At 48.0% G+C, this 19,269-nt stretch overlaps 1 protein-coding gene across 2 annotated transcripts in view; it reads right to left on the bottom strand.

Moving 5' to 3' along the window:
• Positions 1–19,269, bottom strand: part of LOC122807819 (store-operated calcium entry regulator STIMATE-like) — a 792,354-nt gene that overhangs the window by 329,748 nt on the left and 443,337 nt on the right. For both annotated transcript variants that reach the window (XM_044078908.1, XM_044078907.1), the window contains exon 5: positions 18,725–18,837. In XM_044078908.1, coding sequence (XP_043934843.1) covers positions 18,725–18,837 — 113 coding nt within the window. The remainder of the gene's footprint in view (positions 1–18,724; positions 18,838–19,269) is intronic.

Genomic DNA, 19,269 nt, shown 5'->3' on the forward strand with positions numbered 1-19,269 from the left:
GTGGTAGTTCTGCTTAAGCTGTCTGCTAGTGAATTCTCTTTTCCTGGTACGAATTTGGCCTGCAGCTGGATATTGAGATTCAGGCCTAGGTTCCACAGATCCATTGCCATCCGGCATAGAGAGTAGGAATGCGTGCCTCCCTGTTTATGTACCACATGACTGTGGTATTGTCTGTCCTTATCAGCAGATGTCCTTGCTGGAGGAATGATTTGAATGCCTCGATTGCATGCTTCACTGCCAGCATCTCCTTTAGGTTTATGTGCAAATTCAGCTGGTCTTGGGACCATAGGCCTTGGATGCACTTGTCTTCCATGTGTGCTCCCCATCCTAGGTCTGAGGCGTCCATGGTGATGGTCTGCCTTGGTTGTGGTTTGTTGAAAGGCAACCCTCTGTTGGACTGGCAGGCCTGAGCCCACCACAGGAATTCTTTTTTCAGGCATGGAATAAATGGAATCATGGTTTCTAGACTGTGCCTGTGTTGAGACCATACATTCCTTAGGTACCATTGTAATTTCCTCATATGCAGCCTGGCATGTGGGATCAAGATTATGCAAGATGCCATGTAACCCAGGGCCTGCAGGACTTTCCTTGCAGTGAGCTGAGTTTGTCTTGTCAAAGCCATGAAGTAGACTGGGAGTTGCTTTTGTTTTTCTTCTGTGAGAAAAGCCATCTGAGTTATTGTGTCCAGATCCGCACCCAAAAAAGTTATCCTTTGGGATGGCACTAGTCTTGACTTCTGGATGTTGACTGTGTATCCCAAGGCCTGTAACAGGTGTATGACATAGGCCAAGTCCTTTAACAATTTTTTCTTGTTGTCCGCTTGTATTAGGCAGTTGTCCAGGTATGGGCAGATTTGAATTCCCTGAAGCCTGCAATGTGCAATTACTGATGCCAGGCATTTCGTGAATACTCTGGGCGCAGTAGATAAGCCAAAGGGCAATGCTGAGAATTGATAATGCTCTGATCCTGCAAGAAATCTGAGGTGTCTTATGCAATCTGGTCGTATAGGGACGTGCAGGTATGCCTCCTTGAGATCTAGAGTCACCAGCCAAGACTCCTTGCCCAACATGGGAAGAAGTTGCTGTAGGGTCAGCATTTTGAATTTTGGCACAATGAGATATGTGTTTAGTGCAGACAAGTTGAGAATAGGCCTCCATTGGGTTTCTTTCTTGGTACAAGGAATAGTCTGGAGTAAAATCCTTGGCCTTGTTCCATAGATGGTACCCTTTCTATTGCTTTCATCTGAAGTAAATTGTTGATTTGTCTTAAAGCCTCAGGCTTCTGGTTTGGGGGAAGATTTGGCATTCCACTCCTTCCTGGTAAAGTGTGGAAATGAAACCTGTATCCTTTGTCTATTGTTTGCAATGTCCATTTGTCTTTTGTAATGCAATGCCAGTTTTTTGAGAATAAAGCCAATTTTCCGCCCAAGGGTGCTTCCAGTTGTTCCCTTGTAGGCGGAATCAGAGTCAAGTCATTGTGTCTGTCCTGTGGAAGTGCTTGTAGTTGCAGCTGTGGCAGTACTCCTCTGGTTGGCAGGTTGCCACTGGCGACCCCTGTAGGCACCCTTTGATTGACCTCTGCCTCTTGGGCGTCTATTCCTGCCCCTCTGTGCTTTGGAGGTGTCTGGAAAGGACCAATTCTTTGAAGGCCAGTTTCTGCTGAACCTCGGAGGTTGGACCTGCAGAAAATCCTTAACTGTTTGCACAGATTTTGCTTTTTCTTCCACTTTCTTTAGAATCTTCTGTGCAGGGGAGCCAAATAAACTTTGTTTTTCCATTGGAGCATCTAGGAGTTTAGCCTTGACATGGTCCGGCAAGGATTGCTCTTTTAGCCAAGCATGTCTTCGAATTACTGCCCCCGTCATAGCTGATCTAAATGAAGCTTCCAGTGCATCATAGCCACATTTTAAGAAATGATTACTGACCTGCTGAGAGTTGTGTACCAAATCCTGAAGGGCCTTACGGTCTAAAGGTTCAGGAGAAGAAAGCTTTTTATTCAGCTGATCTAACAAATATTCCTGGTACTGTATCATATGGAATTGACAGTTTAAAGCCCTGGCAGAAAGAGTAGCAGATGTATAAACCTTTTTTCCCCATCTCTCTAATGCTCTTGACTCCCTTTCAGAGGGTAGTGGGTTTTTGGCAGTGGCAGCTGCAACACCTTTTGGGCCCTGAGAAATAGTTTCTGGGTCTGCAGCATGGGTTTGTACAAGTGGAAGTGGGAATCCGGGACCCTGTAGTATCTGTCAGGTTTGGCAGGGGCCGGGGGAAGTGAATCAGGGGCAGAGCTGACATCATTATATGCATCATCAACTACAGTTAGCACAGGTGGTATGGCTAAAGGCCTATGCTGTGGCAATTGTAAGAAAGTCCTTAGTCTTTTTCTAGAATCAGAGAAATCCTGACCCTGCCACTGAAAGTGTTCCCTCATAGAGTGTAAAGTCTCCCCAAAGGAAAATTCCTCTGGAGGGGAAGCAGAAGGAATAGAGTCTTCTGCATCTGAATCCTCATAAGGTGAGTATGGCCCTTCCTGATGGTCTGACAAATCAGATCCATCCGAGGAGTAATCAGAGGAGAGAGGTTCAGGGGGTTCAGTCCTAGGCCTTTTGTCAGGAGGAGGTTGGGAGGCCCTGTCTGGGTGAGGTTGGGAACCCCTAATCAGAGATATAAGGTCCTCAGCAAGACTGAGAATCTGGGAACTTGAGGAAGGTCTCTGAGAAGTAGATTTTGCAGGTAAAGCTTTTATAATTTTAGCTGCTTTAGCCCTGGAGAAAGCCTTAATAGACATAGAAGCAGGGGGCCTAGCTGCCCCATGTGCAGGAGTAGAAATGTCCAAAGGAATGGTGTCGGACAATTCTTGTGCGCTTGCTTCGGTAGGGATTTCTGTAGCCGACTCAGCCGGGGCCTCTCTGGCCTCGGTTGTCGGAGGTATGATTTCGGCAGAAGGTAGAACCGAGGCCTCGGTTTCAGCCGAAACAGAGACACTCGCGGTAGGCCTAACCATGGTTTCAGCCGAAACCGTGGGCATGATGTCGGTCCTTTCTGCTTTTGGCTAAATGTGTAGTGAGTCTCCGGCGGCATTTTATATGCAAAAGCGGATCAAAAACTCTTCTGCAAACTCCGACCGGCGTCTAAGAGTCCGTCGGTTGAAGGAGGCACAGGCTAAACAAGCTGATACGTCGTGGTCTGGGCCTAAGCAAGGAAGGCAGTAGGAATGGAAATCCTTATGAGGTATTTGTTTCCCACAAGTTAAACAATTATTTACTTTGTCTAACATCGGCTGAGGCAAGAAAGAGTCCCCAACGGGGTACTTAGCTTTTTAGAAGTCTTCGGTAGCTGAATCTCTGGATCTGACCGACCGGCACTTGCGAACAGCTTCTGCTTCGGGCACCACGCGGCAAGAAAGACTGGGGAAAATGGCGTCGGCTGATGCCTTTATACCCCAGCAGCTCTGACGTCGGGGAAAGTGCGACATCAGCCGAGGCCAGACCCAGACTTTGGAATCCGGCCGACCGAAGGGCTGCCTGAGGCAGGACAACCCATATGTTATGACTGCAGATGCATCCTTGAAGGACATCCATTTTTCTATTAGGTTGAAGGTGTCTTGGGTTGAAGCAGTGAGTTCTGCCAGGTTGGAGGCAGTGCTGATGATAGTCGAATCATCTGCATATTGAATGCATGTGGCATGGGGGGTGATTGTGGGCAGGTCATTAACAAAGATGGTGAAGAGAAGAGGGCCAAGAATAGATCCTTAGGGAACTCCAAGTGTAACAGGTAGGCATGTGGATAATTTGTCCTGCCATAGAACAGCCTGTTGCCTATTGGACAGGTAGGATTGGAACCATTTCAGCGTGGAATTGCTGAGTGATAGTTTTTTTAATGTATGGAGGAGTTGAATGTGGTTCACCATATCAAAGGCCTTGGAGAGGTCTAAGAAAAGAGCAGATGATAGTTTATTATTGTTTCTGAAGTTATTGATGGTATTAGAAAGGATAGCAGGGCTGATGTGGTACTGTGATTTGGCCTGAAGCCATGTTGGGAGTTGGCTAGAATTTTATTTTTGGTGAGGTGTTCCATCAGTTGTTTGTGGACACACTTTTCCATAATTTTGGCCAGGGTGAGAGTATAGCTATAGGTCTGTAGTTGGTTAGCTCTAGTGAGCTACCACCTTTATGGAGAGGAATAATGTGGGACATTTTCCATATGGAGGGGGTGAAGGCTTCTGACAAGGTACGGTTTATGATTATGGAGACGGGACAGGAAATGGCCTCAGCTGCTTTTTGCAGAAACTCAGCTGGGAGAAGGTCAGCTGCTAGCTTAGTGGGTTTTAGTTTTTTAAGAAGAGATGTTATAGAGGATATGGGTACTGGATCGAAGGTAAATAGATGATCTGATGTAGTTGTAGTATTCTGCTGGCATGGGTAGTGGAGTGGGCTGGTTGTTTGTTTGAATTGTGTGGCCAGGGATTGTATAGTTTCTGTGAAGAAATTAGAAGTTATGTACTCACCATAACGTTCCATCTGAGTAGGTGTATTCATTTGTCTGCAACCTGTGGGTTATGGATCCGATATCGGATCCGAACCGGCATGGTTTACCAGCTATGGATCCAAGCTCTCAGCTCCTCCCCTCACCCATAATGCCCTGCTCTACCCTCATGACCTCAGATCGAGTTTGCCAACAGCAAAAACACCCTGAAAAGGGTAACAGATAATATTCAGGAAACTGAAAGGCCAGAGGGATAGGAGGGCGGGATGGTTGCAGACAAATGAATACACCTACTCAGATGGAACGTTATGGTGAGTACATAACTTCTAAATCTGAAGTAGGAGATTCATTTGTCTGCAACCTGTGGGACAGAGTCCCCAGCTACCTGAATCTTGGGCCATCATGGAAGGATATTCGGTAGGACCGCGGAGCCAAAGGATCCTCTACCCTAGATGCAAGATCCAACTTATAGTGGGAAATAAAAGTATGAGATGAAGCCCACGTGGCTGCTGCACAAATATCATCTAGAGGAATCCTAGCCTTGAAGGCTGCGAGGTAGATACTGACCGGGTTGAATGGGCATGTACACCCTCCGGTGCGGGCCTTCCTGAAGCTTGATAAGCCAATAAGATGCACTGTGAAATCCAGCGAGACAGAGAAACTTTAGAAATTGGCTTGCCCAAATTAAATTTAGCAAAGGAAATAAACAACTGGTCGGATTGCCTATGACCAGCGTTCTGTTTAGATAAAATCTAAGTTGCCTGTGAACATCTAATGAGTGAAGCTTGTATTCACCTTTGTTTTCATATTTAGGGAAGAAAACAGGAGGTTAATGGACTGATTAATGTTTGCTTCAGAAGCAATTTTAGGAAGAAAGGGCGGGTTGGTCCTGAGGTAAACACGGTCCGGATGAAATACCAAGTAAGGAGGTTTAGCTGATAATGCTTGAAGCTCTGAAACTCTCTTGGCGATGTAATGGCTACCAAAAGGCTGTCTTGTAAGACAAGAATTTGAGATCCACCGTAGCAGCTGGTTCGAAGAGGCGGTCAAGGCCTGGAGAACCAAAGAGAGGTCCCAAGGAGGAACCGCTTGTTTTACAGGGGGCCTGAGAAGAAAAGTACCTTTAAGGAAAATTTTACACAACTTGGCTGACATAAGAGGATTAGAGTCATGGCCAATGTGATAATGAGAAATTGCCGCCAGTTGTACTTTGACTGTGGAACTGCTGGCACCATCGTTAAAAAGAGTGGTTAGAAAGTCAAGCACTAAGGGGAGAGGAACTGTGAGGGGATTCAGGCCTTGCCGCTCCGCCCACAAAGAAAACCGTTTCCACTTGCTGCGGTAGACTTTCCTAGTTGTCGGTTTATGAGCTGCCACCAGTATTGCCTTAACAGGTGACGAAATACCGGGAGTCCTGATCAAGAGTGGAACTGGAGCAGCCAAGCGGTCAGCTTCAGGTTGTCCAGGTTCGGAGGAGGTATGCAGGATGGATGGGATATCAGATCCGGAATGGGATCTAGAATCCAAGGAGGATTCACCGAGTGAGACCTTAGAAAGGGGAACCAGATCTGTCGAGGTCAAACGGAGCAATGAGAATCATTCTGCAACCCACCCGAGAGGCTTTCTGAAGAACTTGGAGCATCAGAGGCAAGGGTGGATAAGCGTAAAGAAGACCGGGTGGCCAAGCATGCACCAGAGCGTCTCTTGGAGAACCTCATGGAGGTATCAGAGTGAAAAACTGTCGCACTTGGTGTTTGAGGGAGAGGCAAAAGATCGCATGAAGGAGTTCCCCACCGTGCGAATATGCGTTCGCTACTTGAAAATTGAGAGACCACTCGTAAGGGGTCAGAATGGTGCGACTGAGCTTGTCCGCCAGGATGTTGGACCCGACCGGAATGCGTTGCTATTAGAAAGCGGTTGGTGGAGATTGCCCATTCCCAAACTCTCATGGCTTCACGACAAAGGGGTAAGACCTTGTTCCCCCTTGCTTGTTGATGTACCAGACCACAGACATGTTGTCCGATTGAATCGCAATTGTTCCCAAGGGAAGAAAGTCCTGAAGTGCTAGCAATGCTAAGAGCACTGCTCTCATCTCTAGAACGTTGATATGCAGTAAGGTCTCTGTATCGTTCCACGTGCCTTGGACGGTCCGGCCCACAAAATGCCCCCCCCACCCGAGGCGGGAGGCGTCCGTGGTCACCGTGGCGAGGGGAGAAGCACAAAATGGGCGGCCTCCGTGGAGATCTGGAGAGTGAAGCCACCACAGGAGGGACCGCTTGCAAGCCTTGCTGATCGCAATGGGATGATGCATAGGGAGAGCAAGGTATGACCACTGTACTAAGAGTCCACTGGAGGATGCGCATATTGAGCCTGGCAAGAGGGAGAAGTGCTATAGCAGACGCCATGGACCCTAGAGCCCTCAGGACCAACTCCCGGAACAGAACTTGAGTGGAGAATGGCCCGCACCTGGAGCTGCAGATTTTGAACTCTGTCCGCAGTGAGGAAGGCTCGTAAACTCCTTGTGTCTAGCCTGGCCCCTATAAAATCTAAGAGCTGTGTCGGCCAGGTTGGATTTCTTTGTATTTATTGTAATGCCCAGAAAGGGAGCAAGATGGAGAAAGGAGTCTCGCCAATAATAGTAGATGCCTTGTTGGGGCGGTAGAAGCCAGTCGTCCAGGTAGGGAAAGACCTGCACCCCTGAAGCCTCAGGTGGGCGCTACCAGTGCTAATACTTTGGTGAACACCCTGGGGGCTGTGGTGAGACCAAAGGGAAGGACCCGGAACTGGTAGTGACTGGCTCCCAGCCGGAAGCGGAGGAACCTCCTGGAGCGCCTGTCCATCAGGATGTGGTAGCAGCATCTTTGAGGTCTATAGAGCACATCCAGTGATTTTCTCCCAGAAGGGGAGAATAGATTGCAGAGTGACCATTGAATTTTTCCTTGGGGACTGCCAGATTCAAGAGAGAAAGGTCTAAAATTGGTCTTAGTTCCCCCGTCTTCTTTGGCACTAAAAAGAACCTGGAGTAGAACCCTAATCCGATCTGGTCTGGGGGGACGGGCTGGATGGCTCTTTTCTTTAGCAGATGGCCAATTTCTGCCAAAGCGGCCTCCCATTGACCGGGTGGAACGTCTGGGAGGGACTTCAACTTTGGAAAGTGAAGAAAAGGGATGCGGTATCCTCTGGATATGATTTGGAGGCCCCAGCGGTCTGATGTTATGGACTCCCATGCCGCTAGGTGCTCTGAAAAACGTCCCCCGACTGCCTCCAGAGTGGAGCAGCCGGGCAACCCCTCAGGGTTGCTGCGCGGGCCGTTCAGAGAAAGGTTCTCTGGACCTGAAGTTTCTGGGAGCCCCTCTGCCTCTAGGGCGGCGTCCTCCCTGTCCTCCTCTGCCACGGAAGGACTGGTTGTCCGGAGCAGGCTGGGACTGCTGCGACTTCGGAACCACATCTTCTTCTGACCCTTTTGGTTCCTAGAGTAGGGCCTCTGGGGTGCAGAGAAGCGGATTCCGATGGCAGACAGCGTCTTCCCATCCTTCTCGCTCTGGGTCAAGGTTTCGAACGGTTTTGCCAAAGAGGCAGAACCATCAAAGGGGCGTTAAAACAACGCTTTGAAGGGCTCAGAAAAATCGCAGTACGGTGAGCCAGGCCTGGCGTCTAGTGACTAGGCCTGCCCCTGCGGCTCTAGCGGCCTTCCGTAGCGTGGGAGAGTAGCCGCATAGAGGTATTAGTAACTGATCTAAGAGTGGCCATGCGGGTGGAGTGCAGCACCCTGTCCTCCTCCGACATGGACTCTGGGGAGATGCAGCGTATTCTTTAATGAGATCTCGCTGCATCCTAATGACGTGTGCCAGGTAGTTCAGCGCCCTTACCGAGAAGGTCGCTGAACTAAACATCCGCTTCCCCAAGCAGTCCATCATCCAAGACTCCTTGCTCGGGGGATGGACTGAGGGACTCTCCTGAGAAAGTTCCCTCTTGGTGGCCCCGTCAACATGGCATCTACCGGAGGCCCCTTACTCCAATGGGCACGGTCGGACGGTGGGCTGAGGATCCTATCGGGCCTCTTAGGAATTGGCTCCACGGTGTCCGGTTCCTTCCATGCCCTGGTGGTAATGAGGTCCACCAGGGGGTCGGCAGGAGGGGACACCCAAGAGGTAGACGGGCCCGCTTCAAATGCCTCCAAGAACATGGACTCGTCCGAGGAAGACTTGGGGCAGACCACCCCCTTATCACGGAGCATTTCCATGATGTCCCCAAATGAGACATCCTCGGGGTGACCGTGGGGAGCCTTCCCTTCCTCCAAGTCCGTGTCTTCCGTGAGAGACTCGGGAGTCAATGTGCCTCCTTTGCATTATGCTTGCGAGGAACATCCTCTGGGGGCTGTCAGAGGACTCCTGCAAGCAGCAACCTGTTCCATTGGAGCAGATTGGGACACAGCAGTGGGCTGACCCAAGGGGCGGAAGGTGGAAGCCTGGCCCAGTGCAGAGGGAGCGGGACGGAGCGAAACAAGTGCCGGGGTCTGGAGACCCTCAACAGGGCCCTCTCCACTACATCAAGCGCCGAAGGGAGCCGACCTCGACCAAAGAATCCGACAATCGGCTCCCCTCGGATCCGAAGAGTGGATCGGAGCCGGCGCCGGCCTTCGGATCTGAAGGGACACTGCGCGCCGACACAGAGGGGAGCGAAGGAGCACTGATCCCCGGATCCGAGGCTCGGATCCAGGCTCCGAGAGGTCGGATCCGATGCACTCGAGGGCAGGGTCGGATCCGGTACAAAGTACTATCGGCGCCGACCCACCCCGGCTCAGCTGCTTGGCTCCAGCTGCTCGAACCCGGATAGCGGGTCGGAGAAGGAGCAATCGGTTTGAAAAGGGTGTTGAGCTCCCCAGAGGGAGGCAAACACTCCCATCTGCATCTGGGCCTGGATGAACCTTCTCATCATCCGGTCCAGATCAGCATCGAAAGGCTATCGTGGATCTCGGCGAGGCTACCGAGGTAGGCCTGGAGTGCCTCCTCGATAGCCTCGACGGAGATCGGGTCTCCTCCTCCTCAGGTCCCGGTGAAAAACACACTGGAGACCGGAGCCGAGAAGGAGGAGACCGAGCCGACAATGGAGCCTTCAGCGGGCCGGGAGAAGCCAGCTTGGCTGGCGGGCCGAAACAGAGGTCTCGGCCCGCCGCTTATGGTGCTTCTCCCTCCGGTCTCTTTTCTTAGCATCCCTCTCCTCCGAACCAGAAACGGGAAGTTGAGTCCCAGGAGGAGGAGGGGGTGCCGCAGAAGGAATAACCGTAGATGCAGTTACTCCGAAGGAAGCGGAGGTCGGAGCCAAGTCCGGCGGTAAAGGCCCGCCAAAACAAGCTTGGACCTCCGCTCCTTCAATGCCCTGGGGTTGAACCCTGCACAAATGGAACATCCAGATGTGAGGTGTTCAACCCCCAGGCATCTAACACCGAGTGTGGCCATCAGCTGGGAAAGCTTATGGCCACACTCGGGCATTTAGAAAAGATAGATTTGGGTTGCTCTGCCATCCCAATCTAACACAGTAGTTACTAAAACTAAAAGTAACTAAACAACAAAAATACACTCACAGGCCCAACACACACACACTACGCTAACAGCGAGGAGGGATATAACTTTTAGATTAACTCTAAAAAGTAAATATATCAAAGGAAACCTACACTTTCACACAAAAAAATCAATAAAAACTTTTAAATTTTGAAATTTAACACTTAAAACTAGCACTTAGCTTGAGAGCTTGAGAAACAAATCCAGTCACCATGCGCGGCAAACGAGATCTGAGGTCATGAGGGTAGAGCAGGGCATTATGGGTGAGGGGAGGAGCTGAGAGCTTGGATCCATAGCTGGTAAACCATGCCGGTTCGGATCCGATATCGGATCCATAACCCACAGGTTGCAGACAAATGAATCTCCTACTTCAGATCTATTGAATGTGTTAGCAATGTTTACAGGGCACTGTTGTTTGCAAGTTGTTGGAGTGGGGGTGGTTGCCTGGCCTGGGTGCAGGAGCTTGTTTAAGCCTGCCCAGAATTTTTGTGGATTATTAAGGTGTTTGTGTTGGAGGTGGAGGAAGAAGTTTTTTTTATCATTTAAGATCATTCTTTTAGTTTCATTTCTAAGTTGCCGGAAGGTTTGGTGGGAGTGTGGGTCTTTAGAGCAGCCATGTGACCCACATCTTGTTTCTAGATAGGATTTTAGATTTTGTTTCCTTAGAGAGCCATGGTGCGGTTTGGTTTTAGTTCTAATGGACCGTATTGGAGCATGGGAATCTAGAATCTTGAGGAAGGTGGTGTTGAAGTAGATAACTGCCTCTTCAAGAGGAAGAGACTTGAGTATTGTCCAGTTGTGGGCTTTAAGTTCAGTTTGAAAAATGGAAGCGTTGAATTTATTATTATTCCTGATTTTTTTTATGGTTGTAAGAAGGGGGGTGATTTTCTTGAATTTGATAACATAGGTGAGTAAGTTATCACTCATGTCCTCTGGGTGAGTACCTGCTGAGTACTGGTCAGGATCTTTATTAGTAAGGATCCAGTCCAGGATGCTGTCTTTGTTTTGGGGTTTACCTAGTCTGGTAGGAGTGGATATGAGCTGAGAAAAGCCATGTAGATTTATGCTGCTAGATGGGGAGCTAGATGAGAAGGAATTCCAATCGATGTTGAAGTCAACTAACACTATGGATTCCTGGGGGTGAGTTTGAGTTAACCAGTGGAGAAAGTCCTCTAAGGTTTTGTTATTATTGTTGCCTGGGGGGATGTAAATACATGCTATATTTATGCTTTTATGTTTGTTTGGTTGAAGTTTTACAAGTAGAATTTGGCATTGTTTGTTAGGAGGGTTGTGGAGAGGCAAGGGAGATTTGTAATGTATTTTTGTAGAGTATGGCTACACCACCTTCTGAGTTATTCGGTCTGCTCTTAGTATATCATACCCTGGTGGGATTATCTGTGTGTCTTTAAATTACTTGGTTTAAGCCAGGTTTCTGTGAGACATAGTAGGTCTGGGGAACAAGTAGCTAAAAGGGCATGTAGGTTGTGAATCTTATTGTTTACACTTCTGATGTTTAGATGACAGGTCAGAAGAGAGTTAAAGGAGAGTTAAATAGATCCACTTGAAGAATACCCCGCTGCTGGACAATGTCCAGAAACACATCGCTGTGAAGCATGAATTCGTGAGATGGAGTTAAGGACCTGCTCAGAGCATCTGCCACAATGTTGTGACCTGACGGAATGTAACTGCCTGCAGAGTCACTTGATACTGGATAGCAAGACCCCATACCAGGAGTGCAAACCAGAAAGAAGGTTAGATCTTGTCCGCCCGCCCCCGGTTTGTTTACACACCACATCAATGTGGGGGTATCTGTCCCCCCCCCTCGGTTTGTTTACATACCACATCAGTGTGGTGGTGTCTGTCCCCCCCACCTGGTTTGTTTACACACCACATCAGTGTGGTGGTGTCTGTCCCCCCCCCGGTTTGTTTACACACATCAGTGTGGGGGTGTCTCCCTCCCGGTTTGTTTACACACCACATCAGTGTGAGGGTGTCTGCCCCCCCTGGTTTGTTTACACACATCAGTGCGGGGGTGTCTGTCCCCCCCCTCAGTTTGTTTACACACCACATCAGTGTGGTGGTGTCTGCCCCCCCCCTGTTTGTTTACACACCACATCAGTGTGGTGGTGTCTGCCCCCCCCGGTTTGTTTACACACCACATCAATGTGGGGGTATCTGTCCCCCCCCCTCGGTTTGTTTACATACCACATCAGTGTGGTGGTGTCTGTCCCCACCCCGTTTGTTTACACACCACATCAGTGTGGTGGTGTCTGTCCGCCCCCCGGTTTGTTTACACACATCAGTGTGGGGGTGTCTCCCCACCCCGGTTTGTTTACACACCACATCAGTGTGGGGGTGTCTGCCCCCCCTCGGTTTGTTTACACACATCAGTGTGGGGGTGTCTGTCCCCCCCTCAGTTTGTTTACACACATCAGTGTGGTGGTGTCACCCTGTTTGTTTACACACCACATCAGTGTGGGGGTGTCTGCCCCCCCGGTTTGTTTACACACCACATCAGTGTGGGGTATCCCCGGTTTGTTTACACACCCCACTTGTCTGCCCCCCAGGTTTGTTTACACACCACATCAGTGTGGGGGTGTCTGTCCCCCCCTCAGTTTGTTTACACACCACATCAGTGTGGGGGTGTCTGTCCCCCCCGGTTTGTTTACACACCACAACAGTGTGGTGGTGTCTGTTCCTCCCCAGTCTGTTTACACACCACATCAGTGTGGGGGTGTCTGTCCCCCCCGGTTTGTTTACACACCACATCAGTGTGGTGGTGTCTGTCCCCGCCCCCGGTTTGTTTACACACCACATCAGTGTGGTGGTGTCTGTCCCCCCCTGTTGGTTTACACACCACATTAGTGTGGGGGTGTCTGTCCCCCCCCCAGTTTTACACACATCAGTGTGGGGGTGTCTGTCCCCCCCGTTGGTTTACACACCACATCAGTGTGGGGGTGTCTGTAACACCTTCAGAGCTCCCCAGGACAAAAGAGGATGAAAAGCCTGAAGAGCCAGCAGAAGGGCTCGTGTCCTTGACACTGATGTGCTCCTGCTGAAGGGGTGACACACCCCCTGCATCTTTAGGGAGCCAAAAGCTGCTCCCCATCCCATGTCTGAAGCATCTGTCAACAGCTCCTGAGAGGGAAGAGGTGGACATGTGTAGAGCGCTGGATTTACAGGCAACTGCTGGATCCACCAGTGAAGTTCCTTCTTGACACAAGGTAGAACAGGAACTACAAAGTATAAAGGATGTGCATATTGAAGTCAAACTGACTTCAGCAACCACTGAAACTTTCACATGTGGACTTCGGCCACAGACAGGATAGCAATGGTGGCTGCCATGAATACTAGAGCTCTCAAACTCCCTGGCTGTAATGGAGGCCAGAGGAAGAAGAGTTTGCAAGATGGAAATGAGAGTTAAGGCCTTGGGAGGAGGCAGGGATGTCAGTATAGGCCCCGTCTGAATCCTACAACCAAGAAAAACATTGTCCTGAGACAGGCACCGTCTGAATCCTGCAACCTAGAAAAACATTGTCTTGAGATAGGCACCGTCTGAATCCTGCAACCCAGAAAAACATTATCCTGAGATAGGCACCGTCTGAATCCTGCAACCTAGAAAAACATTGTCCTGAGATAGGCACCGTCTGAATCCTGCAACCCAGAAAAACATTGTCCTGAGATAGGCACCGTCTGAATCCTGCAACCTAGAAAAACATTGTCCTGAGATAGGCACCGTCTGAATCCTGCAACCCAGAAAAACATTGTCCTGAGATGGGCACCGTCTGAATCCCGCAACCCAGAAAAACATTGTCCTGAGATAGGCACCGTCTGAATCCTGCAACCCAGAAAAACACTGTCCTGAGATAGGCACCGTCTGAATCCTGCAACCCAGAAACCATTGTCTTGAGATAGGCACCGTCTGAATCCTGCAACCCAGAAAACCATTGTCCTGAGATAGGCACCATCTGAATCCTGCAACCTAGAAAAACATTGCCCTGAGATAGGCACCGTCTGAATCCTGCAACCTAGAAAAACATTGGCCTGAGATAGGTACCGTCTGAATCCTGCAACATAGAAAAACATTGTCGTGAGATAGGCACCGTCTGAATCCTGCAACCTAGAAAAACATTGTCGTGAGATAGGCACCGTCTGAATCCTGCAACCCAGAAAAACATTGTCCCGAGATAGGCACCGTCTGAATCCTGCAACCCAGAAAAACATTGTCCTGAGATAGGCGCCGTCTGAATCCTGCAACCTAGAAAAACATTGTCCTGAGATAGGCACCATCTGAATCCTGCAACCTAGAAAAACATTGTCCTGAGATAGGCACCGTCTGAATCCTGCAACCTAGAAAAACAGTGGCCTGAAATAGGCACCGTCTGAATCCTGCAACCCAGAAACCATTGTCTTGAGATAGGCACCGTCTGAATCCTGCAACCCAGAAAAACATTGTCCTGAGATAGGCGCCGTCTGAATCCTGCAACCTAGAAAAACATTGTCCTGAGATAGGCACCATCTGAATCCTGCAACCTAGAAAAACATTGTCCTGAGATAGGCACCGTCTGAATCCTGCAACCTAGAAAAACATTGTCCTGAGATAGGCGCCGTCTGAATCCTGCAACCTAGAAAAACATTGTCCTGAGATAGGCACCATCTGAATCCTGCAACCTAGAAAAACATTGTCCTGAGATAGGCACCGTCTGAATCCTGCAACCTAGAAAAACAGTGGCCTGAAATAGGCACCGTCTGAATCCTGCAACCCAGAAACCATTGTCTTGAGATAGGCACCGTCTGAATCCTGCAACCCAGAAAAACATTGTCCTGAGATAGGCGCTGTCTGAATCCTGCAACCTAGAAAAACATTGTCCTGAGATAGGCACCGTCTGAATCCTGCAACCTAGAAAAACATTGGCCTGAGAAGAAGTCAAGAAGCCTTTTTGAAGTTTATTGTGAATCCCAGACTCTGAAGACAAGAAATGGCAAAATGAAGATTTTGCAACAGGGTCTCCTGAGAAGAGGCCTGAATCACTAGGTCATTCATGTAAGGAAATACATGGATCCCCTGAAGCCTGCAAAAGGCAACTGGCATTTGTTGAATCCCCTTAGGGCAGCAGAAAGGCCAAACAGCAAACAGAGAAACTGAAAATGCCAGGAAGCAACAGAGAAACGGAAAAACTTCCTGAAAAGAGGATGGATCAGAATATGGAGATAAACATCCTTGAGATCTAGAGACACCATATAAGCCTGAGGAAGCAAAAGAGGGAACAGAGTCTGAAGGGACAACACTCAAAGTGGGCACCTTCGGAAAAGTGTTTAGATGAGAGAGGTCTATAATAGTCTCCAACTACCCTCTTTTCTGGGTACTAGAAATATCCTGGAAATAATCAACCGTGGTTCCCCTGAATGTCCAAAATGGACGTCTGCAAAGCCTCATTGGACGTGCTGAAAACCAGACCACCCCCCCCTTGGGTCATGGCATTGGAATAAGACAACAAAGCCTGTCGGACCTCTGGGTCTCGACTCACTTGGGAGAAACGTCCGGCGGAGGCTGGACAGCAAAAGATTCTGGTCTTGGTTCCTTCCTTGATGGCTGACTCTCAGGGTGGGAAGTACCTTCCATAGTATTCTGAGAGAGAGCTTAAGTCGTTGGTTTTCCAGATACAATGCTAGGGAAGAAATCCTACTATGCAGAGTCTTCGGCATAAACCTTGACAAATGGAGTAGTACATATGGCTCTGAGAAGTACCCAGACAAAACAAACACTCTTTGTGGAAGTCTTTATGGGGAATCTGTCTCCTACACTGGCATTTACCCTTCCTGGATGACATGAAACCCCAGAGGCAACCAAAAGACAAGAGAAAAATGAAACTCCAATGGGGCAATTATCTGCAATAGCTCGGAAACCAACAAACAGGCATAGAGAAACATGTTGGACTAGCAGCAAAGAAATTCTGAGGATGGTATGTCTGGACGTCACCTTTATACCCTACACTACGCAAGGAGCATACATGTGATGTACGGCTTACCTTAAAGCAACCAAAAGCTTTTGTATATTGGCCGGATGTCAGGCTACCAGAGACAGGGAATGAGTGAATAGGACATCTTTAGTTCTGTCCAATTTAATGGGGACCACTGTTACTCCCCCGTACTAGGTGAATAGTTAAACTTGACTGTTTCGTGAGAAAAAGTGTGAATCCATGAACCTATGGAGGTTGGTTCCAAAGGAGAAAGTGAGGGTCTTTCCTATATGAAATACAGGGAAACATGCTCTCTTAAAAGGATTTGGTAATAAAAGTCTCCCTTACAAATACAATATAAACCTTAAGTTACATTAGTGATAAACTGTGGAAGCCCTGGTACAAATTTAAAATAGGTAGCATGTGTTGCCTTTGTTGAAGGGTTACCTCAAACACAAATCAAAGATCTGTGCCAGGTAATAAGTATCACAAGCTCTAGATCTGAAACCAGGACCTGACCCCTTCCCTAAGGCCCAGACTCTGGACCTAAAAGAGGATCTGACCCCTTCCCTAAGGCCCAGACTCTGGAACTGAAAACAGGACCTGACCCCTTCCCTTAGGTCCAGACTCTGGATCTGAAAATAGGATCTGACTCCCACCCTAAAGGCCCAGACTCTAGACCTGAAAATAGGATCTGACCCCTCCCAAAGGCCCAGACTCTGGACCTGAAATAAGATCCGACCCCTTCCCTAAGGCACAGACTCTGGACCTAGAATAGGATCTGACCCCTTCCCCAAGGCTGAGACTGAAGAATGCTTCTATTTACTCCAATACATTTCCCTAAGACTGCATTTTTGGGCAGACAGAAGGTCATCCCCAACCTTTTTAGGGGAAAAAGGTGGCCCTGGCTATCACAGAAGTGGCAAAGCCAAGTGTGTAATTTGAGGGCTTGAAGGCTTTGGTGAGGTCTGCCAGATGGCAGAGTTAGCAGGATGCTGCAGGCTGTTGGCCTGAGAAGTTTCTCCAGAGCAACAGGAACAGTACTTGCCAAGTCCAAAATGAAACCATGAGAATTACCTTGGCCTTGCTCACTTTGGCTTTCCCTTGTTGTTGTGTCTTTTGGCTTTTCTCGGTTAGGGGTCGCCGCAGCGGAACTCCGGTCCGCTAACGATTGGCAGTAGATTTTTACGTGCTGAGTTGCCAGCTCTGACGCACAACCTTCAGCGCAGGTATGCCCATTCACGCATGTCTCTAGCTGAGAATCAAACCGGACAGCGTCTTACTGTGAGGCGACAATGCTACCGCAGCACCACCACTGTAGTTCAATTAGAGGAAATAGTGGGTAAGGCACGTAACAGGACCGTAGTCCATTTCAGGACTACATAGTCCCGGAGTCATTTGCCCACTCAGCCTTGATAGGAAGGTCCTGAGGTCTGGAAGGTGGGCCAGAGATTGGAGTGTGTATCGTAATTACTACTGCAACAGTGATCTACATAAAGAAAATAAACTAAAACATGCACTAATAATTAACATAATACTTTAACAACTGTGGTATCTTCTTTGTTTTATACACTGTTCTTGGAGCTTTTCTTCATGGGACTGTCTTAAACTGGGTTTATCCAATATAATTTCTCCAGTTAAACTTGAAAAAAATGTGTATTTTTCATCTCTTTACTGGGTAATTTGTTTAGTACTCATGAATACTAGCTACTAATAGTGGAAAACATTAAATTATATATCAAGGAACTTGCTTGCATATATCTTTTGCTCACAGATTAGGACAAACTTTGCATATATCATACCGCATGTTTGGTAACCAATTGGCAGAAGGAATTCTCTAGCTGGTACGTTAGGACCTCTTGATGTGTATATGTTGATCACTAACATTTTAACACCCATTGTTGTTTTTTCATAAGTGATAAAGTGCCTCCTAGTGACTGCTGTGCTGTACATGGAGATGACGTCTTCAGGCTTTGTGAAAGGAAGATCCATCACACTTGTTCTGAGGAGAGGAGGTCACCTCCCTCCCGTATTATACAAAGGAAGGACTAGAGATAGAGTTGTTTGCCTCTACAGTAGGAGAGGGCTCTGAGCCTAGAGTACAGTCTGTGTTACAAAATGTCGTGGAAAGGAAAGACGATGGATTACATTTAATTCAGTTACAATAATACATCTACAGTTACATTTCTGCTGGAGAGACTCTGGATTAAAGGAAGCCTGAGCAGTTACCTAAAGAAGGTCAGTGGATTTCTAAGAGTCATTTGGTAATTTGACCCTATGCACTAGTCCGCAAGACAGACTCTGGCTTATTTCTGACCAGTGGAGTTCTGAATACTGTACTGTAAGCTCCAATGAAACACTTAAATCCTGAAATGTATTGTCATTACTTCTGTGTTCTGGTACATGGAATCACTGCAAATAAAATGCCAACTATTTTTATCAAACTTTTTTTCCAGAACGTTTGTATATCAACATTATATGTCATTTGTTTTTTTTAATTCATAGGTTTTTCACATTTCTATGAAGTCTGGTTGACAACAGGGTGGAACTGGGTCGCTCAATCAGTCTAGTATCTGGGTACCACACAACGAAACAAATTCAAATACATAAAATAAAACAAACACAAAAAGTACCCTGACAAAACAGGCAGAGGGATGAATAAAAAAGCTGACTAAAGCAGTACAAAACAGAAAATTTCAAACTATCAAACAAAACTAACCTTTTTCCACTGAGGTATTAGCAGCACGATAACTATTACTGTCTTCTCAAACATCATAATCAGGATGTATAAGGCACATTGCCCGACCCACGCACTGCACTGCAGTGGGTCCCCTGCAAAACAAAAAAAAGGAAAGGTTGAAACCTCCGCACAACACAGAATGACTAAACCACAGATGCCTCTTCTTAGGCTTTACATAAATTCTCTAAACGAATGGTCAGCACTGAGATCAAATTTCAAAAATATCGACACAAACCAAAATTATAACTGAATGACTTGTATCTGACCAATGAAAAAGATGCCTCAGCCTAGTCTGCTCTGTTTACAGGTTCACTGCTTAACCTATGAAAGGTCTCTAATAACCCTTGACCTTTCTGTCAACTAAATTATTGCCCCATCTATCGCTGGCATGCTAAATGCCTATCTCACTAGTTATTGGTTTATAGTACTGTCCTTTTCTAGAGCTGTACACCTACTGCTGGCATGCTAAATGCCTATCACAATGTTCACCTGGTCACTGGCTGTCCCCTTCTAGCTCTGTGCGA

This window comes from Protopterus annectens, chromosome 7.part1 (assembly GCF_019279795.1).
Source record: "Protopterus annectens isolate FY-2018-M chromosome 7.part1, PAN1.0, whole genome shotgun sequence".
Lineage (NCBI taxonomy): Eukaryota > Metazoa > Chordata > Ceratodontiformes > Protopteridae > Protopterus > Protopterus annectens.